At 49.3% G+C, this 24,346-nt stretch overlaps 1 protein-coding gene across 1 annotated transcript; it reads left to right on the forward strand.

The window, feature by feature from the left end:
* The first annotated feature begins 1,076 nt into the window (after positions 1-1,076).
* Positions 1,077-24,115, forward strand: PDPN (podoplanin). Its single transcript, XM_058675447.1, has 5 exons — positions 1,077-1,499; positions 18,716-18,852; positions 19,900-20,029; positions 23,008-23,046; positions 23,570-24,115. Exons 1-5 carry the CDS (start codon positions 1,430-1,432, stop codon positions 23,683-23,685), a joined length of 492 nt encoding a protein of 163 aa, XP_058531430.1. The 5' UTR covers positions 1,077-1,429; the 3' UTR covers positions 23,686-24,115.
* Positions 24,116-24,346: the final 231 nt, after the last annotated feature.

The following is a 24,346-nucleotide window of genomic DNA, read 5'->3' on the forward strand; positions in this document are numbered from 1 at the left end:
GTCAGTGGCTCAACAGCCATGACTGGTCCTGGAGAGATGCTAGAAGGTAGCTCACTTGGGAAAGTTTGTCTTCCCTCCCTAGCCGGTGCTCAGCACCTCTCTGGTTAGCCCCAAGTCAATGTTTAAGCTAGGCAGAATCTGCCCGTCCAGCCCTACCCCAGCAGCACCTACTTGGTAACCAGCCTTGGGGAACCCACAAGCTCTTCCCCATCCCCCACCTCTGCTGAGAAGCTAAGCCGGAGGGCAAGGTTTAGGAAAACCTGGGACATTGGTTTAACAGAGGAATTCCCAAAGGGTTTGAGTCTATGGGTCTGGGGTCCAAACTCAAGCTTTTAAAACAGCAACTACCCCTCCTCCCTCAGCCATGTGACCCTTAGGTCAATGTAAACCTGGTACCAGAGTCGAGGACGGGACGCAGATCTGAAAGCAACTTGGGGCCTTTCATATTTCAGGTGAATGGCATCTGTGGCCTCGGAGGATGGCGCCGGGGGACCACCTCCCAAACTTCCCCCCACCAATTCCAATAGTTCAGAAGGACATTAAGTTTAATATATGATACATATTATCTGTGTATGTATATGTTGCTGGAATCAAGGCAAAGCTGCATAAATTAACTAGCTAGTCCAGGGTTCAACTCCAGGGTTAAAGGGGGTGGGAAGGAGTTGGAAGTGGACTCATGTCAGGGACCCCTTGTTGCACTGCGCAGGTGCACCAGCCCAATCTTCCAGCTCAGCAAGCAGGCTGATGGGAGGTTAGCTGCTTTTCCGAAGCTGAGATTACCAAATTCTCTTCTGGCTAGTTCTTGGTCCCCCAGACAAAGGCGCGATTGACCAGCGTGAGACGCCTCGGGCCCACTTAGTTGATGGCTAAAAAAGAAAAAAAAAATGTTTCAAGCCATCAAATTCAATGTTCACAAAGGAACAGTCCCAGCCTTGGTCCAAACACTCATGATCACACAAAGAAGTTTATTTCTCGCTCCGTCTGTCACAAGAAAAACTTGCACCCGCCTCTTCAAAAACAGAAACAAAAACATAGTCCAAAAAGTACAAATACGACATCGCGACCCGCGGCCGTGCGCCCCGCACGGCGCCTGCAGTTGGGGCGCTGTAACTTTAAACCTGACCAGACAGTGTCGGGCCTAGAGGGCGGTCCTAGCGCGGGGGCTGAGACCACCGTTTAGCCACCCGGCTCCCCGCCCTCTACGGCGGCGGGGATAAATGCTGACTTCGCTGCCCACGTTGCCAGCTGCGAAGTTCGCTGTCCCCACGGCTGCCGCCACCGCCGTGCGCCCAAGGCACCGTCGTGCGCTGCTCCAGGTTGGGCCTGTGGCCGCGGGACGTTTTCCTCGCCTCCCAGGACTCTGCCAGTGCCTCTCCCGGTCCTGCGCGCCGAAACCGCCGCCGGAGAGAACAAGTGAGCCGCCGGCGAGATGTGGAAGGCGCGCCTTCTGCTTTTGCTCCTGGGCAACGCCTGGCCTTGGGTGTCGGCCGCCGCGGCAGGTGAGCCCTGCCCGGGGCTGACGTGTGGTGGGGGGAAGGGGGGTGTTGGGGAGGAGCGGAGATCCATGGCAGACTACCGGGCCTGGCCCTGGAGGTTGCCCAAGGGAGCGCGGGGGAGCCCTAGGCTGGGAGCGCGTGTGTGTGCGCGCAGGAGGAGGAGTGGCAGCGGTGGAGCCAGAGCTGAGTCTCCTGGCAGAAGGAGCCCCGGAATCCACAGGCAGCCCGGGTAGGCAACGAGGGCGCCTGCCCCGGGGCCAGCTCATAGGAGTTCAGGTGGAAGGAACTTTCCCCAACAGCGCCAGCGAGGCTGCCTGTCCTGCAGACGGGTGCATGGCCACGATGATGTCCGTGGTCCCAGGAGAAGCTGTTCTCCTGGGAATGGGGGAGGGAGGGAACTTCAAGAGGGTCGATTTAGGGTTGAAGGGTTCCCTGCTAAGGTGGCCTTGATATCGCTTGGTGCCACCCCAGTGGGTTTCTTAGCGGCCCATGCTGAGGAAGATTGTTCCCAAAGTTGAGGGTTTAAGTGGGATTGGGGGCTGCGTGTTGAACTTGAGCAGTGAAGTCAGTAACTGAATTTGTTCGGAGGGAGATGCTGTTTGCTTCATTGGCCACACTCTCCCCTCCCTGGTGGTCCTTTCTGTAAGCCAGAGATCTTTGGGGCTGAGCCATGCTCTGGCGTCCTGCGAACTGGGGATCCAGGGCCACTCTCGCCGAGGGAGTGGTTTGTAGGAAGGATGGAGCCATCCTAGGCTTCCCATAATTGCACACAGACGGAAAGCCCCAGCCTTAGGGAAATGACAGGGAACACAGGTCTGTCCTGAGTCGGGCTGCGGGCACCTCTTCTCAGTGAGGCCGGTGGCTATTTGTGGCGGTCCTATCTTGGGAATTTCTGCTGCCACCAGGAAGCAGACGGAGCTGTGTCTGTGTCAACTTCCATGTTGCTGAGACACTGTGCCTGTGACCCCACTTCATGCCAGGTGAGGGGTGCTCTCCACCTGAGCCATGCATGTGCCTCCCAGGAAAGCCAACAGCTGGGCCACACCCTCTGCTCTTCCCCGGGGAGAGGGTAGCTATGATTGTCTTTCTTAAGGCCTCTCTACCGTTGCACAGTTACCCATGGAGAGCACAATCATGCCCCGTCTGAAAAACCAGCTGCTTTGGGATTGGGACTTGACCGCTAAAAGAAAGCAGGCCCCGCTCTCAGGCTAGACAGGGCCCGAGATGTGCAGGGCTACAGATGGTGGAAGGCCCAGCCGGGCTTTTGTTTGAGGAGAATGAGTGCCACGACTTGAATGTGGATGAGTGATTTCATTGAGCCGAGCTATTGTTTGGGACTGGATCGTGGTGATGAGTGTCACGGTCCTTCTTGAGGGATCTGCCACCGTCCTGGGTGTCCCCCGGCTACAGCTGTAGCCTGGTTTGCTCTTGTAATCCGGGGCTGAGTGTCGTTTTTCTGGATTTGGAGAAGATCTGTTTGTGCACACAGCTGGCATTTTCTTCAACATCAGGCCGCACCCTCGTCCTGAACTTTCATCCAAAACACATCCTCCGGGCCCTTTCTGGGAGTCTGTTTGTTTTGTGAACTTCTGCAAGCTGCTCACTCACATGTGACTTTCCGGGACTAATCTACCCAGAATTAAGCATACGGCAAATTTCCCTGTGATTTCCCTCAAATCCTTGCCAGTTTTTGAGGCTCCGAAGTCTTCATGAGTTGCTAGGAGTTTTTGTGGCACTTTGGGCATTTAATGAAGATGGACTCTTTCAGGGACTTGGTGAGGGACCCCATTCATTGCTCTGGTGTATACAAACCAAATAGCATTCAATAGAAAAGCACATTTTAAAAAAAAATGAGCCCAAGCATGAGATGGCTGAGACTGGATGGAGCCAGCGGGAACAAACTCCTTCCTTTCTCTGGCTTCCGTGAACTGAGCAGCACAGGACTGCCTCTGTCCCAGAGCGTTAGGGAGCCCTCGGGATTGGCACGAAGGCAGGTGGCCCAGCCAAAGAGGAAGGACAGCACCACCTCCCTCCCCTTCCCAGCCCTCACCATGAGCCAGCATGGCACCAGCTGCCTCATTTTGCCATCACAAGCTCTGTGAATGACATGCTCTCATTTCAGGATGTGCCAGAACTGAGAGTCTAAATCTAGTGCCAAACCTTGAGCTCTTTTTAGTACATTACTTTGCTTTCTGAAAACAAAACAAACGAACAGAAAAGCCCCACAACAGCAAGGTGCCAGTTAAGATAACCATGCCCCATGTTCCCATGTTGGAGTACCTAGGTTCAATACCAGGCATACACGAGTGATGGTTCCAGGGCTCAGGTCCCTGCCGCCCACGAGAGACACTACTCAGACCCTGGGCTCCTGACTTCAGCCTGGCCCAGTCCTAGTGTGGTGGATATTCAGAGAGTGAATAGGTGATTGGAAACTTCCCATCTGTTTCTCTGCTTCTCAAATACCATGGAAATAATAATAATTTTTTCAATGATATAAAAACCCCTTTTGTTAAATATTTTCACTTTTGTATTCCCATAAGAGAGAGACTCTCATAGCCATTAAAATAGGTAGACTTCATGTGTTCAGGCTACAGATACACAGCTGAGCCTTCCTGCAGAACATGGGCTGTTGCTGCGTGCTGGATCTGACCCACAGGCTCTCGAGACAGACACACCTAGCATTAGAAAGCATACCCTGCACTCCACCCACAAGGCCACGGCCTGTGCTTCACATTCCATGGGCTTTTCTGGATGTTTGTCATATTTCTGGTGTCTGAGAGCAGGTCTGCCCAGTTGCAGCTTGAAGGAGTATTCCTGGGGAGGATGAGGAGAGAGAGAAACTCAGTCCCCATCTCATGAGCTGAATGGGACCCTGGGTGGCCCTGCCCACCACCCCAAGGTCTCTCAAGGGTACAACTGGAGAGGGTTTTGTTGGGCTGGGGCACAGGGAGCCCTGGGCCATGTGAGCGATGACTTGAGGTTTGTCTTGGCATTCCTGTGGAGTGGACAAGAGCTGAAGTATCTCTCCAAGGGAGCTTGGAATCTTTGAACTTTGGAGGAAAGAAAAAGGCTGAGACATTTTTATCAAAGGGCTCAGGTTAGGGCACAACAAAGGCACTTGCAGGTTAAGGCAGGAGAGCCACATGGCTGTGTCCTTGCTGTTTGCCTAACTCCAGTGCCCATCAGCTGGCCTATTCCCAGCCAGCCTGCTGGTACCAAGCTTGTGTGAGCTTTGACAGAAAAGGAGGGCAGGGGATCTTTGCCTCAAGGATTCATCAGAGGAGATGGGTTCATCTTTGGAGGTGAATCTAGCTCCTTCCAGGGAAAGACCTGCCGCCGAGGCCAGCGTGTTGGCTTGGTGGTTGAGAGAGCCAAAGTTGGATCCCACTGGTGTTCTGCTAACTGTAATGCAGAAAGCGAAGAGACCCATGGAGAGGAAGATCACGTTTCGGGAAGAATATGAGGTTTTGACTTCTGCCCAAAGAGGCAAGGTCATGGAGTGCTCCCGGCGTAGAGAAAGGACAGCAGTGGGCACCACCCCTAACTCTACAGTATGCGCAGAGTAGAAGCCAGCAGTGAGCATGCGTGATCTGGAAATGTACTTCTGATGATGAGAGCAGGAACACATGACTCATGTCCCCAGGAGAAGAGGATCGAATTGTCCAGAGCTTAGCAAGGGAGAGGAAAGGCATGGGGTTTGTTCAACTTGCCCTGCCTGAGGGATTCATTTATTTCATCAATACTGCTTGAGTAGTTGCTGTGTGAGTCAGGCAGCAGGGAGACAGCGCAACATGCACGCTGTTCTCAGCGAGTGGGAATGATGTGGTGTGTGGTGGCCCACGTGTTCGGATCTCACTCACGGAAGTTCAGGAATGAGTCAGGATCCACCGCACCTGCACAGCCTCGCAGTGCTTCTGGCCCTGGCCCGGTGTGTGGCTTGGGACCCGTCTATGCCCACCACAGAGTTTCTCAGCCACAGAGCAACTCGGCTGTTTCACTCCTGATGAGAATATGCCTTGGGTAGCCAAGATGTGTCTGAAGCACTGGAGAACTATTTCCTAGTGTGGAGAAGCTGTTTCCTGGCCTCTCGGAAGTTGGTGACATGAAACTGTTTCATCTGAGTTGGATGACCCCCCCCTCCAGGAGTACATGTGATTAAGGCTACAAAGCACATTCTGAAAGGGTGGTGTTAACAGCCGTAAGGATACAGCCACCTAGCATTTTCTCAGCCTTTGCTGCATATCAGCTGTCCATGAGCCCTGTTTTCAGCTAGTACTTGGAGCGAACGCATGGGGCAGGAGCTATTTGTGGTTTACGGGAGTTTTGAAGAATCTCAGAGAGACTCAGCAACTTGCATGCAGCCATGAGCCTGGGCAATGGCAGCGGTGAAACCTGAACCCAGGCACAGGCTCAGCCCCAGAGCCGCCGCCCCAGCCACCGAGCAGGCAGCCGCTTGGGCCTAAGAGGGACGCCAGCTGGTCCCTTCAAGCTGCTTGCAGCAGAAGCAAGCACAGACACACTTTCTTTGCTGGAGTGAATGTGGCCAAATACCTATTTTTTTTTTAAGATTTTATTTTTATGGGAAAGACAGATTTGCAGAGAGAAGAAGAGACAGAAGGATTCTCTGTCCACTGGTTCACTCCCCAAGTGGCCTCGATGGCCAGAGCAGAGCTGATCCAAAGCCAGGAGCCAGGAGCCAGGAGTCTCCCTCCAGTCTCCCACACAGGTACAGCGTCCCAAGGGTTTAGGCCACTCTCCACGGCCTTCCCAGGCCACAAGCAGGGAGCTGGGTGCGAAGCACAGGATCCAGGACACAAACTGGTGTCCACACAGGATCCTGGAGCATGCAAGGTGAAGATTGAGCCACTAGGCTAGTGTGCCGGGCTCTCCACCTAATTCTTGTGCTGAATGCCAGGCACACAGAATGAAAAGATGCTGTCAGTGTTAGTGCTTGGGACTGCGCATGTTAGTAAGGATGTTAAGAGTTGGGGGTGGTTAGTGGGCACAGAGGGTGCCAGCAAATGGGAGGAATGGCTTCTGTTCTCTAGAACAGCGGGATAACGAGGATCAACTTCAGTTCACTGTGCATTGCAGAGTACATAGAGAGGATCTGGAATGTTCCTTCAGAAAGCAAGACATGTTTAAATGATGGATGTGCTCATTACGCCCGACCATCGCACTTTTGTCAACATACCCCACTCCTATGTATATTTCCTGTGTGTCAGAAACTCATGTGAAAACAAACTGGGCTAGAGAGAAGGCCTGGAGTGTGAGCCTAGCTAGACCACAGAAATCAACCCGAGGCAACATCAGTGCGGATGTGCTGGGCTGCACACACCACTGCCTAGTGCCAGACTCGGGAGCTGACAGATTCTGTGGCTGTGTGGAGCTGGACGGAGCTTCGTGCGGAGGAGGGTGGGGTAGTTGGGGAAGGGGGCAGGGAAGAACTTTCTGGAGAGGCGAAAGTGCTGGAGCAGATGTGTGATGACATTTAACCACCCTGGGTTTTGTGGGGAGATGTGTGGGCATCAAGGTCTGGGGCGAGCGGTGAAGGCCGCTGGAGCAGGTGGAGTGGACAGTCGCAGGCAACAGGGGGGTCTCAGGAGTCCACGGCGCATGGAGGGCGGACTTTTGTGTGCGCAGTAATGGATAATGGGAGTGGGAGGGTCAGGGATGGTGGTTGTCTGAAGTGAATGATGCGAGAGCCATGTCGTGGTGGGACCAGTCTCGGAGCAGGTGCAAGTCAGCAAATGAAGACCAAGAGGGGACCAGAGTCTAAGGACTCAGAGCCGGCAAGGTCTGCAACGCAGCATTCCCCACTCGCTTGTCCCTCATTTCCTACTTGGTGAGAGCAGCGTAGGGGTGCTGGTTCAAGTCCTGGCTGCTCCACTTCTGACCTAAGTCCCTGCTAATGGCTTTAAACCCCTGATATCCAGGTAGGAGATGTGGTTAATACTCCCGGCTCCCAGATTTGACCTGACCCAGCCTCAGCCATTGCAGCCATTTGGGAAGTGGACCAGTGATAGATGATCTCTCTCTCTCTCTCTCTCTCTCTCTTTCTCTCTCTCTTTCTCTTTCTGCCTCTCCCTCTTTGTAACTCTGCTGTTCAAGTAAATAAATATATTTTTAGAAAGATTGCTCTCTTCTGTAGCTAAATAATATTCCGTTTTCTGGGTGTATCACATTTTGCTCACCCATTTACCAGTTAGTGGACGTTCAGGTTGATTCTACTTTAGGGCTCTCATCTGTAATTCTGTGACCGTCACACACAGGGCTTTGTGTCTTCACTTCTCTTAGTTGTGTACCAAGGAGTAGAAGTGCTCCATCGCCTGGTCACGCTGTGGGACTCTGCAGAGCCCCTGCTCTATTCCAAAGTGGCTGCACCACTGTATCCTCTCACCAGTAGGACATGGTTGCCAGCGCCGGCTGTCTTTCTGTTTCTCTCTGGCTGTGTGCTAGAATAGTAAGCATCCTAATGAGTATAAATGAGTGGCTTGACAAATTATGTGGGACATCTTTTCGTATGTATTTTGGCCAATTGTGTGTCTTTGAAGAAATATCTGTTTAAATCCTTTACCCTTTTAAAAACAGGCTGTCTATTGTTAACAGCATGCTTCATGTGTTCCAGACACATACGTGAGCTGCAAGCATGTTTCCCACTCTTTGGATTGGTTTGGTTGTCTTTGTGGGTCCGGGGGTGGGGGAAAGGGTCCCCTAAAGGCACACACTTTCAAAATGTTGAAATCCTGTTTATTTATTTATTTTTCCTTCTATTGCTGCTACAATTCATGTCATAGCTGGGGAAGTTATTGGCTATTCCAGGTTACAAAAATTTGCTGTTCTATTGAATAGTTGTAGCTCTGACATACGGGCCTTTGATTCATTTGGAGTGGATTTTTGGATGTGCTCTATTCTTTTGAATTCTGGGTGGAGCTTCAGGCTCCAACCTTTCGTCTCAGCGTCATGTGTTGGCAAAGTTATCCTTTCCCCAGTGAATTTTCCTTTTTTCAAAAGTCAGTGACTCATCAATGCATAGAGGTTTCTTGCTTGGACTCTCAGTTCTATTCCATTTATCCATACATTTGTCCGTGTGCTGGAACACACAGTCTTGATCACCGTAGCTTTGGAGTTAGTTGAAGTTAGGAAATCTGAGCCCTTCTATTTTGTTCTGTCTTTTTACATTTTTGAGTTTGTTTTAGAAGGCAGGAGTTTACTGGGGCTATGGGTGGGCAACGTTGAAAGCAAGAGTCAGGAGCCAAGTGGGTGGCAGAGACCCAAGTACCTTGTAGGAAGCTGGAGTTAGCAACACAGCTGGGACTCAGACCAGGACACTCTGACGCAGGATGCTGGTGTCCCAGCCACGTCTCAATGACTGTGCCCAACATTTGTCCTCTCCCTGTTCTTGACCGGCGATCTCACTGCTGTGTGGTAATAACTTGTGTACATCTCCTGGCTCTCAGGGAAGGAGCACTTGAAGGAACATGCAGTAGGTCCATCCGCAGCGAACATCAGACAGGAAACAGGATCATCCAGGAAGACACGTGATAGAGATACATAAAAAACAGGTGGCTGGGATCTGAGGTTCGGACCAGCCAGGGGAGAAGGGTCAGCATTTACGTGCTGATTTAGACACAGTGAGCACAGGGGCGTGGCATGGCGTCTGAGTCCTTTGGGGAATCGTCCGCTGTGAACAACAGCGGTACACCCTGAAGGTGGAGTGGACTGCCCCAATTTCCCACACATCAGAACAGCGTGGAGAAGATGGCTGGGGAAAGGTGGAATCTCAGCCAATAACATTCAAAGTAAAATCCACGGAGACACACTGCAAGCTCCTAAAGCAGGCTGATGCCCAAGGCCCGGGGCAGCAAGTGGGAACACCCACATTCTACACATTCCTGCAGGCCTGCGTCCTCCTGGGCTCACAGCGGGGACACGGAGGTCAGATGGAAAGGGACTCCTCTTTTCACTCTTGCAAAACCAGGGCCTTCTTAGCTGCCTGCCTGCCTGAGTCAGGGCTAAGGCTTCCGTTCAACTTCTGAGCAGAGGGCTGGGGCTTCCTCATGCCGCCACCGACAGGGGTGCCCCGAGCTGGGGCGGGGTTTCCAGAGCAGGTGTTTTGACATCCTGCATTCCTGAGGTGAGTCCTAAAACATCCTCCCCGAAAAAGGTGCCCCCCGCTGAGTTCCAGAGGAGTTACTACAGAGGTGTCTACAAAACTGTGAGCTCACTTCCTCTTTTACGGACAAGTTCTGTTCTTGGTCAAAGTGAAACCTCGCTCTAGTTGAGTAATCTTGGTTTGGAGCTGGCGGCAGTAGCCTGCAGTCGGACCACAGAGGCACTGGAGCAAGCTCTGTTTGTGCCCAAGGGTGAGTGGGTGAGCTGACGCATTCCCCCAAACCCTGAATCAACTGGTATCATTCACACATTCTTCTGACTGGCGGCTGAGCCATCACTTTAGAGTGCAGTGGCTGGCTGGTTCCCAGAAGGAACTCCCAGGTGCCAGTAGGGGGAATGTAGTGGATACCAAGTGTTCCCAACCCCATACTGGTACAGGGGGAGCACATTGATGGTGTGCCTGGGTAGTGCCAGGTGTATGGTAGGTGGTGGAAGTGAAGTTGAAGCTGCAGTGTGCCCTTGGCAGCCCCGCCTCGAGCTCCTGCAAAAGCCACCATCTCCACAGCCTCAGTCCACTGCAGTCCTCTGGGCAAGAGTGACCCACACTCAGGAAAGCTGGGACCCTGTGGGAGGAGCGTGCATGGCCACCTGCATGCCACATGGGCAGTGCGATTGGCTTCTGACAGATGAGGATGTGGTCAGCTTGTGAGCAGTCAGGATCAAGAGTGTAAAGGTGACGCCGTTGCCTGTGACACTGGCATTTAATATTGACACTGGTTTGAGTCCGGGCTGCTCAATTTTCTTTTTAAATAATCTTTATGTAGTTGATTAGGGCACAAAGGGTCAAGGTTTACAGGAAAGTGTGTAAGACCATTGTTTCCATGTTATTGTTATTATTTTCTGTATCTAGGGTAAAGGGTGAGATAAAAGGAGAAACCCTACCCAGCCTCCTGCCCATCTCAGGTCCCTGGTGTGGGGCATGCTCCAAGGGTCCTGCACAAATGGTTTTGATAGTTCAACAGTTCTGAATTGCCGCCAATCTCACAATTCCAAGCACGATGATATCTCTCCAGAATTTACTGGCTGACACAGTTCATCTTAGAGTCTCCGTCTGCCCAGATTTTCACTGCCAACACCTGGCTGGGGTAGTTGAATGATTTGTTCTGCCCTCCGTCCTCTGTTGTGGTGCCAGGTGTCCTCTGCAGAATCCAATGGACTGCCATGTCCTCCATGTGCACCTGGATGTGCTGTCCACTGCTCCATCTGAGACTCTGAGGAGGCTCAGCTTTGATACTTGCACTCCACAGTCAGACCATGGAACCTGCATTTCTCTTCGTGGTTGGGGTTTTGAGATTGGCAGTTCAGTTGGAAGGATCCCCAAAGAAACTTCGTCTGAGCTGTTCCTAGACCTGGTTCTTGTATGTGCTTGCCAGTACAGGGTCTGGCACAGTCCATTGCCCCAATTGGCTGCTCAACTTTCAATCCAGCTCTCTGATAATGTACCTGAAAAGCTGTGGAGCATGAGCCAAGGGCTTGAGCCCTTGCGTCTACACTGGGAGATGCAGAAAATCTCCCTGCTCCCTGGGTTCCATCTGGCTCAGCCCTAGCTCTTCTAGCCATTTGGAGAGTGAACTAGTAGATGGAGATCTCTCTCTCTCTTTCTTCAGGTAATTCTGCCTTTCAAATAAATAAAACAAATCTTTTTTAAAAATCAAAAGATCAAGAGTGAGTGTGTGGCACCATGTTTTCATGTTCTCGGATAATTTCCACCCTTGGTGGCCATGTTGAAGGTGCCCTCATGCGTAGTTGTAGGAACTGAAAGCAGAGATGAGTCAAGCTACACAGAATGTCAGTCCTTCCCTCAAGGATGTGTTGCTTGCCTGCTGTTGCCTTGCGGAGTTTACATCCTGCCTTTTCTACCTGCCTGGTGACTTAATATGACTCAATCCACCGAAGAGAAAACCAAGTTCCTTCGCACTCTGCGCTCATTTCTTTCATAATTGTCCATGTTCAACTACAGAAACTTCTAGAATGCTGCTTTCAGTTGTGGCAGAACCCAGAGAAAATATGAGGGCATCATGCCTCCCCACTGAAGTCATTAGGTGCTCTGAGTCCAAGTCTGTGTGAAGGGTTCCTGTGACATCTGCTGAGGAGGTGGGGACAGTTGTCTGACCCCTACTGCCTTAGCAGGTGCATCCTAAGTGCTGTCAGGTTTTGTCTCTCACTGAGCCCAACCTGATGTACTCAACTGGACCATGTGCTCAGTGCCCCAGTGACTGGATAACCTACTGTTGGTTAGAAATCAAATGTGGGGCAGGGAAAGTAAAGTCCACCCTCACAGGGACGTTGTTCTGTCTTCAGCCACACCTTCTCTTTCATTTAGGAAATATATTTAACAACTATAGGATGAGTCCCAGTGGATGGTGGCAGAAGATTATAATCCAAGAGGTAGCTCAAAAAAACAAAAACAAAAACAAAAACACCCCACGTGGCCGCAAGTGTGGTTACACAACCAGTCAGTCAACCGACATCCACTAAATAGGTCCCAGGAATGTAGGGCTTCAGATTGCACTGTGCTACCTGTGGGAAAATGAAATGAGTGTGTGCTTCTGGTGGGTACCTGGCAGGGCAGGGCCAAGGCTTTTGGAGGCATGCTTAGATGAGTCCTGGGCTGCTTAAGAGTTTCCAGCTCTGGCTGGTAAACAACTCCCAGGATCTGTGGAAGGAAAGAAGGGGGGTGCGAGGAATGGCTGGCCCCGTCAGCACCCAGCATCTGCCAGGAGCTGGGGACACACAGCTGTGGGTAGGAAATGGGTTTTTCTGGAGCGTGTGCTAAGGAACTTCAAAGGCTTCAGCACCAGTTCAGGGGTGGGGCCAGCCTAGGGAAGCCAGCGAAGCACCCAAGAGGAAGATCATGGAAGCAGAGGTGGAGTGCCATACACTGTTCCAGAAACCCGCCCCCTGGGAGCTTGAGGGAAGCCCCTAGCAAACAGCTGAGATTGAGATTGGGACGTGAAGCAGACGGAAAGACTCAACAGAGGGCTGAGAAGATGGCGGAGCCCCATTACTGAGCTGGCAGGTGGGTTTTCTTTGCAACCTGATGCAAAGCTCAAAGCCTGTGTCTGTGCACAGGGACACAAACGGGGACTTTGTTGTCCTGAGTGATGTTTGAGGTGGCTTCAAAAGCATTCGTTCATCTTCAGTGTAACTGGGAGACAGAGATCCTGAAGTTAATTATTAGTTATCCTGCAGTCTGTCCTTAGGGGAAAATCCAGAATTTCCTAGGGTGTCACAGAGAGAGAGAGAGGCAGAGAAAGAGAGAGAAATTCGGCTTCTCAGGGGACACAAAAATCATTCCAAGGCTGTTTCGTCATCCATCCTCAAAAACGTATTTGTGCATTTAAACGCTGGAGCAGCCCAAAGTGCTAGAAAACACCACGCAACATGAAAGAATGCCTTAATCTGTTGGCTCATCTTGCAACTGCTTTATTTTTAAAATCAACATTGCCATTTTGAGGTAAGACAGAGTGAAAGCCACGTCTCCCGCTCTTCACCCTTGAAACGTGGGTCGGCAGGAGTAGGAGCGGAAAAAACTTTTCTTGTATACAGGAGCAGAAGTGGGTAGACGTTCTGCTTTTGTTTTAATTGAGTTATTTTAAAGGCAGAATTACAGAGACAGAGGGAGAGAGCCAGAGAGGTCTTCGTTCCACAGGTTCACTCCCCCAAAGAGCCGCAGCAGCTTGGGCTGGGCCAGGCTGAAACCAAGGCCCTGGAGCTCCGTCTGAGTCTGCTGTGTGAGTCGCAGGGATGCCAGCAGAGCACTTGGGCCAGCATCCATTGCATTCCCAGGTGCATTAGCAAGAAGCTGCATCACAAGTAACCAGGACTGGAACCAGCACTTCCCTGGGGGGCTGGTGTCACATTGGCAGCTTAACCTGGGGGCACCGACAGGCAGCAGTCCCTGGGGGAGGTTCTTTAGACAGAGGACTTTCATGAATGCCCTAACAAAGCAAGGTGATGCCACCTCATTGAGGGGTGTTCTACTGTCTCTCGAAAACCCAGCCCTAGCCGCAGAGCCGTTTTCAGCAGAGCTGTAACTAACAGCACACGGAACTCTGGCTGCGGAGTGGTGTGTGCCTTTGTGCCTGGCAGCAGATACGGCTTTCCCACCATCACAACCTGTCTGCTGCTTTCCCTTCCCACCTCTGTCCTGGTGTGAGGACCACCCTGCATCACCTGGATGGCAGGACTAGCCCAAGTGATCTTCCTGCCTCAGCCCACCCGTGTCACTGGATGGCAGGACTAGCCCATGTGATCTCCCTGCCTCAGCCCACCCGTGTCACTGGATGGCAGGACTAGCCCATGTGATCTCGCTGCTTCAACCCATCCTGGCACCTTCCCCAAACCCCTCACCACATGATGCCCAGAGTGGCTGCTGTTGCAGGGAGTGAGCCAGCAGAGGGATCTTGTTTTTGTCTCTTTCCCCATTCTGAGCAAAAGGTACACTAAAAGCATTATAAAAAATTACCTTTAGCCAGGTTAAAGACCATATGAAATATAAATCAATTCTGTGGCATGACATGGATCCCATCCCTAAGGTATCTCATTGCATGTATGCAAATATTCCAAAATCTGAACAGAATGCAAAATCCAGAACACTTCTGACCTGCAACACTCTGGACAAGGAGGGTTCAACCTGTTGTTCTAGAAAAAATAAACACACAGAGAAAGCATGGGCTTGTGTTGTGTCATAGCACATTAAGCCTCCACCTGTGACAGTATTGGAGTGCTGGTTAAAGTCTTGGTTGTCCCATTTGTGATCAAACTTCCTACTAATGCGGCTAGGAAGGAAGCAGAATATGGCTCAACTGCTTGGGCTCCTTACACCCATATATGCAGCAGACCAGGCTGGAGTTCCTAGTTCCAACCGTCACCCTGACCCAGCCCTGGCTGTGGCAGCTGCTTGGGGAGTGAGCCTGCTGAGAGAACAGCTGGCTGCCTCCCTGCTCTCTCCCTCATTGCCCAGACCTTCAAATAAACGAATCTTTAAAATAAACAAAACAAAACCAAAAAAAGAAGCCAGAGTAGTATCTACAGCATCTAAGGCAAAGAATGTGTTCTTCAGGTATGGAGAGTGCCTGAAAAGCTACGAGAGAAATACAAAAAACACTCCCAAAACAAATGATGGACAGACAGGTGGAACAACTTCCCACCACAAACCAAAGCAGCACCAATAAAGCCAGATGGCTCAATTCTTATTCCAGAATTTTTCATTAAGAATTTTGCTAAGACACTATAATTACAGTGATGACCTGATGTCATGTTGGCTCTGAATTCCAAACTAGTTTAAAGAAATTTCATCCCATAAATGTGTATAGTCTAGAATGATTTCTTCAGAGATACTAGACGTTTATGCAAAGAAAACTTGCAATTAGCTCCTTTACAAAAACAAGCATTACCTTTCCCCCTCAAAAAACTAAGAATTGCAGCAGGGCAAAATTGACTTACCCAAGCCTTGTCTTCATAGGTAGGGTAAACCTTGGCCTAACTTTTCAACAGTAACAATAGCAACAAAATATCCCAAGGCAAATGGGTGAGCTGCTGCCTGCTGTGCTTGCAAGTTGCTATGGATTCTGAAACACCTGCTGGCTGAACTGAGTGTGGCCAGGTGACCATGAGGTTCTTTCTGTCTAAAACTGACCCTCCTAGACAGCCTGTGAGTGTTAGCTTATGATCAGGGACTCGTCACTAGAACAGTGTGTGTGTGTGTGTGTGTGTGTGCATGAATATGAGTTCCTGTGTGTGTCTACCCACGTACATGTGTTCATGTCTTCAGACGTGTGAGTGTGAAGCATGTTTTTCACTTCACAAAGGATGTCAGATGCTGGCTGGATCTCAGCTTCCAGCCTACTAGTCAGAATTCAATGCCTGGCAAGCCTTGGGCCAAGATAAGAGGGACAATTGTCCACCTCTGGTTCCAGATGGGCTTTCCCAGGGAGCAGAAGAGAATGCTGGGGCTGGGAGACAAAGACCTGCATCTTAAGCCCGGCTGTCATTCATAAAACACCCTTTGTCTATTCTGAGAGGGTTTAGTGCGTGGCCCTGGGGCCCCAGGCCAGCAAAGAACAAGATAGAATTTTTATGAATTCCCTCTTCAGGGGGCTGAGCTTTCCCTGAAAGAATCCAGACCAACAGCACTCAGTAACCTGATTTTTTTTTCCTTTTCTCCAGCAAGGTTTGTTTTGTTTTCAAGTAGAGAAGCCCAACAACGTGGGATTTTGCTGAGCGGCTCTGAACACGCATTAGAGACGAATGATTTGATCACCAAGTTCATGTGCAATCCGGATTAGTTTTTGAATAAGGAGAACAATAGTACTTTAAAATTATTGAAATATAAGTTTATTTTGGTGGCAATAATTTTAAAATCCATGTATATGTGAGATGGAAAATGCATGCTAGCAGGAAACTCTGGATTTTAGCAGTTTTCACACTAAATCTTAAAAACAAAAAAAAATTTTTTTTTGAAAGGCAGTAACAGGGAGAGAGAAAAGCAGATCTTCCATTCACTATTCACTTCCCGCAACATCCAGGGCTGGATCAGGCTGAAGCCAGGAGCCAGGAGCTCCATCCAGGTCTCCCCTGTACGTGGCAGGTGCACAGCTGCCTGAGCCATCGCTTTGCCTCCCAGGGTGCACCTTTGCAGAAAGCTGAATCAGAAGTGGAGCTCAAAGCCATGCACTCCAACATGGGATGCAGACATCCCAAGAAGTGTCTTATCTGCTCTACCAAACACCCACCCACTTCAGGAACTTCTTGAAATGCCCTCAATGCCCGACTGGCAAGTTATTTCTCCCTTGCACTTATACATACTTTAAGCATCTAGATCACAATCCTAGTTCTTTGTGGAAGCCAGGCACAAACTTCGTTTCCACCCCCACAGGTGACCAAGATGGGAGGCAAACCCCATGTCGGCATGCACACACTTTTTCCCCCAGATCAAAAATCAATGCATGTGCTTAGGTGGCTCATCCAAAGCCTGCCGTTGGCAACTGGATCAGCTCTGGAGTTGCAAAAAGGAGGCGCACAGAACAAACCAATGGGCTCCTGCGGCTTCCTTCTTCCAGGCATCTGCCGAGAAGTTATGATCAAATATTCAGTAGCTGGGCCTTTGGATGGGCTGGCTCTGCAGAGAGGAAACAGGGGGTCTTCAGGCAAGGAGTGGATCTCCCTGGCGTGCTGCTGGCACGCAGGCAAACATCTGCTTGTTAGTTACACAGAAGTTTCTGAGCAGCCCCTCCCTCTTCTCCGGGGATGTGCGACTTGCTGACTCTGCAGCAGCTGCAGTTAGTCACGGAATTTCCAGAGCCATGGCCAATGAGTCAGAATTTTCAGCTCATGGAAAGGGTGATTGGGTGGACTAGGAGATGGAGCTCGAGCGTAGCTGTGATGGGTCCGGATTGTTGTGACAGAGGCTGGAGAGGGCGCGGGTGTCTTCTTCCCATCATCCCTGTCTTAGTCCATTTCCTGTTGCTCTAACCAAATTCCTGTGACTGTGTAATTGAGTAAGAAGAGAGGTTTCTTGGGCTCTGGGATCTGGAGGTGGGGGCTGGTGTCTGCTCCATGTCTGGGGCGGGCCCCCTGGCTGCGTCATCCTGGGTGCAGGTCGTCACGTGGACAGCAGAGCTGGCATTCAAACGAAGGTCTCTGTTCTTTCTGAAAGTCACAGGAGCCGTACCCTCGGGACCTTGTCTAATCCTAATCGCCTTCCAGAGATTCTACTCTGTGTCATCCACATATGAATTTGCAGGTTAAGATTCTAACACTTGACATCTGCAGGACACGGCCAAGCCATCACACTCTCCTGTTGTGAAACTCAGTGTGCTCTCCCATCCCAGCAATCCTATGCTCTAGCAGGGCCTGTTCCCTGGGCACCACAGGTCACTCATCCAGATGGGAATTCAGGAAAGTCAGGGCCAGGGGCAGCGAGGTGCAGTAACAGAGCTCCTGATGCACTGAGTGTTCAGTTGTCTCAGTACGCCCTGGAAGCGGATCACTGCCCCACCTCTGGAGACCATGACCCCAGCTGGAAGAGGCTGGACCAAACTTCTGAGGTCTGTGGTCTGAGCATTACATAGAGACAGAGAGAGTTTGATTTTAGTAAGATGGGGCTGGACCTTTCAGCAGTCAGTCAGTTGGAGCTCCTACTTTCTGTACTGGGCTGCAGAATTTGAGCTATAGCTCTGCTTTATTCTAGTTTCCTGCTAATGTGTACTCTGGGGAGGCAGCAGGTGAAGGCCCAAGTGCTGGGTCCCTGACACCCATGTAGGAGGCTTGGGTGGAGTTCCTGGCTTCTGGCTCTGGCCTGGCCTATCCCTGGCTGTTGCAGACATTTGGGAAGTGAACCAGTGGATGAAGGATCCCTAACTCTCTCTCTTGCTCTCTGATTCTAACCCTCTCTCTGCTTTTCAAATAAAATGAACATGGGAATAACAACTGCTAGGTGGAGACCCACTTTGGGACTTTGTGATTCAAAATTTATTTATTTTTATTGGGAAGGCAGATTTACAGAGAGGACAGACAGAAAGATCTTCCATCTGCTTGTTCACTCCCCAAATGGCTGCAACAGCTGGAGATGAGCTGATCCAAAGCCAGGAGCTTCTTCCGGGTCTCCCATGTGGATGCAGAGTCCCAAAGCTTTAGACCATCCTCTATTGCCTTCCCAGGCCATAATTAGGGAGCTTGATGGGAAGTGGAGCAGCCAGGCATGAAATAGCACCCACATGGGGTCTTGGTGCTTGCAAGGAGAGGATTAGCCATACACTGAGCCCAGGAGTCTGTGATCAAAAAGTTTGCAGGGTATTTGGAAATAAGTTTATTTAGAAATCTTGCCTGGAACTTCAAGAATTTTCCAAGTTTAGGTGGTGCTCTGCTGAGCCAAGTGTGGTACTTCATCATCTGATCGCATCAGAAGACTGGCTCAGTACTGAAAAGACACAGTGTATACCTCCTGTACAGCCATCCTCCAAGGCCCCTAGGGAGGAGGCCACATAGGTCAGTGCCCGCACAGTGTTCACCTGCATCCTGACTCAATCTCCCTCCCTCAGCCATCACTCCCCAGCCAGAAGATGAGATTGTGTCGCCAGGTGTGGAAGGTGGTGCAGTGATCTCAGGTGCAGAAGACTACATGGTGACTGCAGGTGCCAGCAAAGATCACTTCGAGTCTAACATCTTCAAAGATCTGGTGAGTGTCCTGGTAAGACAGGGGTTTGTCCACAGGCACGTGATCACATGCCAGGGTGGGATCTTCCTTACCTCTGTATGAGCAAGCAGAAAAATGTGCGTATATACAAAACCAGTAGGAGCTACAGTACACAGACATGATTATGTGGTTCACAACAAAAACTACTTCCCAGTGTCATCCAGTCAGCAGGCAGCCAGTGTGCTGCATGTAGGAGCGCAGATCAGGGCCTCACACTGGTGAAGAAGGAGGTTTTTGATTTTCAATGTGTTAAAAGCCATTTTTCAATACAATAGAAGTCTTCTCACAGCAATGTCATTGCTATAGAAAGTTCTAAATATATGTTCGTTAGTGTCATCAAGATTCTTTCCTTTGTTCATTTATTTTGAAAGGCTAAGTCTCAGAAAGAGAGAGAGAAAGTTGATCTTCAGTTGATGTTCCACTTGCTGGATGTTCCACTCCCCACATGGCTACAATGAATGGCCAGACTAAAGCAGGAGCCCGGGACTCCACCCAGGTCCCCAATGTGGGTGGTGGGGTCCCAAGTACTCATATCATCTTTTGCTGTTTTGTCAAGCGCGTTAGTAGGAAGCTGGATTGGAAGCAGAGGCACTGGGACTCTGGTGCTTTGGAGATGGGATGTCGAAATTGCAAGTGGTGGCTTAACAGAGTAGACACTTGTTAGAAGACTTGAACCATTATGACAAATACATAGCATTAACTTTACCCTGTTAGGGATGGACACTTGTCCTAGCAGTTCAGATGCTAATTCTGTATTGAAGGGCTTGGATTCCATTTCCACCTCTGCTCCCAACTCCAGCTTCCTTCTACTGTGGACACTGGGAGGCAACAGCGATGACTCAAGAACTTGGATTCCTGCCACCAACGTAATAGACCTGGGTTGAGTTTCAGGCTCCCAGAATGGACTCTGTTCTCCGCCCTGGCTGCTGTTACATGTGTGTGTCACTGTAAATCCTTTTTTAATGCAGAGTATGTATTTTAGCACATCAATCTTTATTTTCCATTTTGCCTCATTTATGCCTCCCTTAGGTGCCAACAAGTGCAGACAGTGTAATATCTCGTCGCATTGAAGATCACTCAATCCCAGAAGGCACAGTCCACTCTCATAAAGAGATCCCAAAGCCAACCACCCCGAATGTGGCTACAAGTCACCCCGTGGGTAAGAAACCAGTTCTGCCTATGGGGGCTGATCCACAGTTGCATAATTGGTGCATCCCAAAAGTTCATGAATAGATATGATAAAACCATAATCAATAGATAACTCTGGAGTGTGACATGAATTCTGAACCAAACTCGATGTGGTGGATTCAGAATCTGTTGCATTAGGTTGTAAAACGTATTTCTCTAAGTCTGGAAGGTGGACGGCCAGTGATAATGCTTCCATAAGGGCAAGTTCGGTAGTCACCGATCAGCATGATTGACCTGATGTAATGCTACACTAAGAAGTTTATGTTGATCACCAAGATCACAAAACTCAGTCAATCTATAAATCTTAATAGATTCTGTGCTGATATTGACCATCTTATATTGAGCTCCTGTCTGTACACATGGAACACAAATCTACTAGAAACCAGGATTTGAAGTTGAACTTGAGGTTCAGATTGGCACCTGCCACGATGTGAATGGGACACTGGGAAGGGAAACATAGGAGGGGAGAGACCACTGTCACTCTTCTATTGTTATAATGTTTAAGCCATCACTGATGAGCATGAGGGAGGGTCCCTGTCAATCCAGCAATGGAAAGAGATTCCTATTTCCAACACTTTCTTAAGAGAAATTTGGTTCTTTGGGATTAAAAACAAACAAAAAAATATGCCTAATTCTGGGACCAGTACCATGACCTCATGCTCTCTGTATTATCACAACTTTAAAAGCTTTATAAAGTGCTTTGAAATAAACTCTAAAGCTTCCTCGAAGCTGTTGAAGGAAGATTAGCAATTGAACATCAGTGAGAACCAAGTTGGGCCAATGCACAGAAAGCATAATGAATAGAAGTGACCAGGAAAGCATTTCAAAATTTTGAAGAATTGCTTGTTTGAACAGTGGTGGACAACTACTCAACAGCAAAAAGGGAAGCTTTTGTGTTGAGCTTTTCTCCATCTTAGTAGATACCTCTCTTCTATTAAAAGAAAAGTCTTGGTTGCCTTGGAAATGTTCATTATTTTTTTCTTTCCTCTGTTCCACCCTGTTGCAGTAAGTACAACTGTAGGGGATGTATGCGCTTTCATAAGTGTTATTGCAAGATGTTTTCATGCATGAGTTAACATGCCATTAGAGCCGCTGGTGTTTTCAGAGGGCAGGGTGTTTATTAAAGGGCAGTGGATGACCAGTTTGCCCATGGCATGCCCCCACGTATGACAATGTTCACATGTATGCTACATATGTATGCTGCATGTTTATGGTCACAGTCAGTGCAATTGGGGGTGAGCCAGGAAAGGCAGAACTGACAAGCTCTCCATTTAGTACAGGAGTGTCCCTAACCTGCTGCGTTTTTGCTAACCTGTTTTCTAATCATGGTGCCTTTGGTAAAGATAATAGCATCTTGTGTGTCTGAGATTGGCAGCCACTGTGTTAGGATGTGATTAGCAAGTGACTGCCCAAGGGGTGGCATTCTGGGAGCTGATGTGATGCTGCCTTTGTGCCAAACAGGCTCAGCCCCAGTAGCCTGCCAGCTGCCTGCCAGGATGGGGCGGCGCAGGCCGCTTCAGCTCTGTGTGCAGGTCCCGGGGCACTGGGTTCAGTTCAGGCAGGAAAAGCTGGAATCAGGGCCTCGCCGGAAGACCATCTTGAACAGCGACCTTGAGTTGAAGAGACCCTTGGCCCAAAGGTTGTCTTGTTTCAAACCCAATTAGTGGAAAAATAAGTGTCTTTTTTTTTAAAGATTTATTTTTAATTTTTATTGTGAAGGTGGATATAAAGAGAGGAGAGATAGAGAGGAGATCTTCCATCCGATGGTTCACTCCCCAAGCGGCCGCAACTGCTGGAACTGAGCCAATCCGAAGCCAGGAGCCTCTTCCGGGTCTCCCACACGGGTGCAGGGTCCCAAAACTTTGGGCCATCCTCTACTTCTTTCCTAGGCCACAAGCAGGGAGCTGGATGGGAAGCAGGGCAGCCAGGATTAGAACCAGCGCCCATATAGGATCCTGGGTGTGTGCAAGGCGAGGACCTTAACCAGTATGCCATCGCGCTGGGCCCAATAAGTGTCTTTTATATGCTGATTGGGCTACTTTTACCTTTGGTTAGGAAAACATTTGAGTATTTGGGGTATTTGTGAACCAAGTTTCTAGGGAAAAGCTTCATTGATTACTCTTTCCAGTTTCTCATTCAATCAAAGCATTGTGACTTTTCCTGCCATCTGAAAACCAAAAAAAAAAAAAAAAAAAAAAAGCGACTTCCAGAAGTGTTATGGGCTCAGTCTATAAAGAGATTGATGGGCGAGACAAAACAAAATGCCTTTGTTTTAAAACAGGAATGATGTAAAATTTCCCCCAAAGACACTCACAATGGAGAACATCCACCTTGTAGCTATTGGACTGGGTCTGAACAGGGAGGAACCTGGAGTAGCAGGGATCCAGATGTATTAGGCACATTCCTTCATTCAGTTTAGCCGGGCATGCTGCTGCCTCTGGAAGCTGAGTTCTGCCACCAAACAGGGATGAGGGAATAGACACTCGCAGGTGAATCCCAGTCCTGGTCCCCTTTACCCAAATGGAAGTGTGATTCTCAATGAATCATGGACTTCATCATGGTCTGTGCGTTTTCCAGGATCTTAACCCACATCTCTGGACTCTTTCGCTGCCTCAGTCTCTGAACCATTACAATCATTTATTTAATACGCCCGTGGCTCCACATTCTTGGCTCTGCTTTCCAAATTGGGTGATGAGAAAAACATAATACAAAAGTACGGAGCCCATAGCTGGGATGACGCCTTCATAAACCTGATGATAATAACCATGAAGACAGTTTCATGCTCAAGCTTGCTTAAAAATCCCTTCATCCAGTTTATTTAGGAAATTACCCATTTTGGTTATGTGTTACCGCTTTCTACTTAGGGCAAATTCGGTCTTTTGCCAGTTGTTAAATTATAGTTATTAAATCCTAATAATTCCATATCGTTACATCTCTCTCTTTAAACAGAACAAGCAGATGGAGAGACAGAGAAGACCACTGAGAAAGGTAGGTCAGACCTTGCTTGTCAAAATAGTCCTGTGGGAGTTAGAAAAAAAAAAATGTTTTCCTTTGAACCTGATCTCTGAGGTGCCTTGCATTCTTTCTCTAGCTGGTAGTCAGCAAGAGCAGCCTGGAAGAGATTTCAACCTCCTTTTAAAAGAGAATAAAGAGAATTCTCTCTGTTTAAACATAAGCAATCTGCAAATGAATTTATTTGCTTCATGCGAGATCATGGAAAATGGCATCACATCACCATTTCTTGTCACTGAGAGTGAGAATAGCAGCAGTGTAACAATGACGCAGCCCCATTAGCCAATAGTTAGCAGTGAAGACAGTGGCAGCGTTATGCTGGATAGGTCCTGAGACCCCGGAAGCTTTCCATTCAGAAGGTGGGGTGGAAACAGTTCTCTGGAGACACGGGAAGCGACCCAGACTGTTTGTTGTGGATAGTGGGATGGCAGCATTGTTTACCTATGACTGGTTTTGTTTAATCTGAGGCTCATGTGTCCTTTTCCCCCTTTTCATTCAGATGGTTTGACAACAGTGACTCTGGTTGGAATTATAGTTGGGGTCCTACTAGGCATTGGTGTCATTGGTGGGCTCGTCATTGCGGTTGCACGGAAAATGTCGGGAAGGTACTCGTAAGTAAAGAACTGACACCTGCGTGATGGATCCCCAAAGCTCTTACATCTACAGCACAGAACTTTGAAACTCTCAGTAAAAGACCTGTTCAAGAGCCGCCTTCCTCCGCAGGAGCTGCGTCACAAGTTTCCCCAGCAAAATAGATGTCGACTTAGACCTCCAAAATGGAGATCAGAGCCGGAAAGGGCTCAGAAGTTGACTTCTGTTGAGATCTGCCCAAATAGCATCTCTTAATTTTTCAATTAATTGAACTTGAAAGAAAACTCAAACCAAGTTTTAACTTGAACCTCATTGCCCTGCCTGCAGCCATCAGAAGTACACGGTTACTGGAAAAGCACTTGTCGTGGAGCCAAGATCTCACTCTTGTAAGGAAGCCCGTTGGTGCTGGGCCCTTTGCCATGTGAATCCCTCCTTGCGCCGCTGCTCTGCGCGTACCCACACACGGTCCTATTCAGGGGTTGACATCTTTGATGAGGGGAAGGAATTGTCTAGCCTCCTTGAGTATCTTTCAGATGGTCAAGTTCATGGTCAGAGGGAAACCTTCCTAATTTCTGTCTAGGAGATGATATGTCATGGTGGAAGGGGAGAGGAAAAAGACAGATAAGACACTTGACAGTACAGCCGCAAGTCTGTCCAGTTTGGAAATGTTGGGGACTTCGTTCAA

Source organism: Ochotona princeps, chromosome 2, assembly GCF_030435755.1.
Source record: "Ochotona princeps isolate mOchPri1 chromosome 2, mOchPri1.hap1, whole genome shotgun sequence".
NCBI lineage: Eukaryota > Metazoa > Chordata > Mammalia > Lagomorpha > Ochotonidae > Ochotona > Ochotona princeps.

What these genes read in the sequence shown, in the direction of transcription:
- PDPN (XM_058675447.1), top strand. Translation starts at nt 1,430, where the DNA reads ATGTGGAAGGCGCGCCTTCTGCTTTTGCTCCTGGGCAACGCCTGGCCT. An exon ending in GGTGTCGGCCGCCGCGGCAG is followed by an intron (nt 1,500 to 18,715) that starts GTGAGCCCTGCC and finishes TCCCTCCCTCAG; the next exon opens with CCATCACTCCCCAGCCAGAA. An exon ending in CTAACATCTTCAAAGATCTG is followed by an intron (nt 18,853 to 19,899) that starts GTGAGTGTCCTG and finishes TGCCTCCCTTAG; the next exon opens with GTGCCAACAAGTGCAGACAG.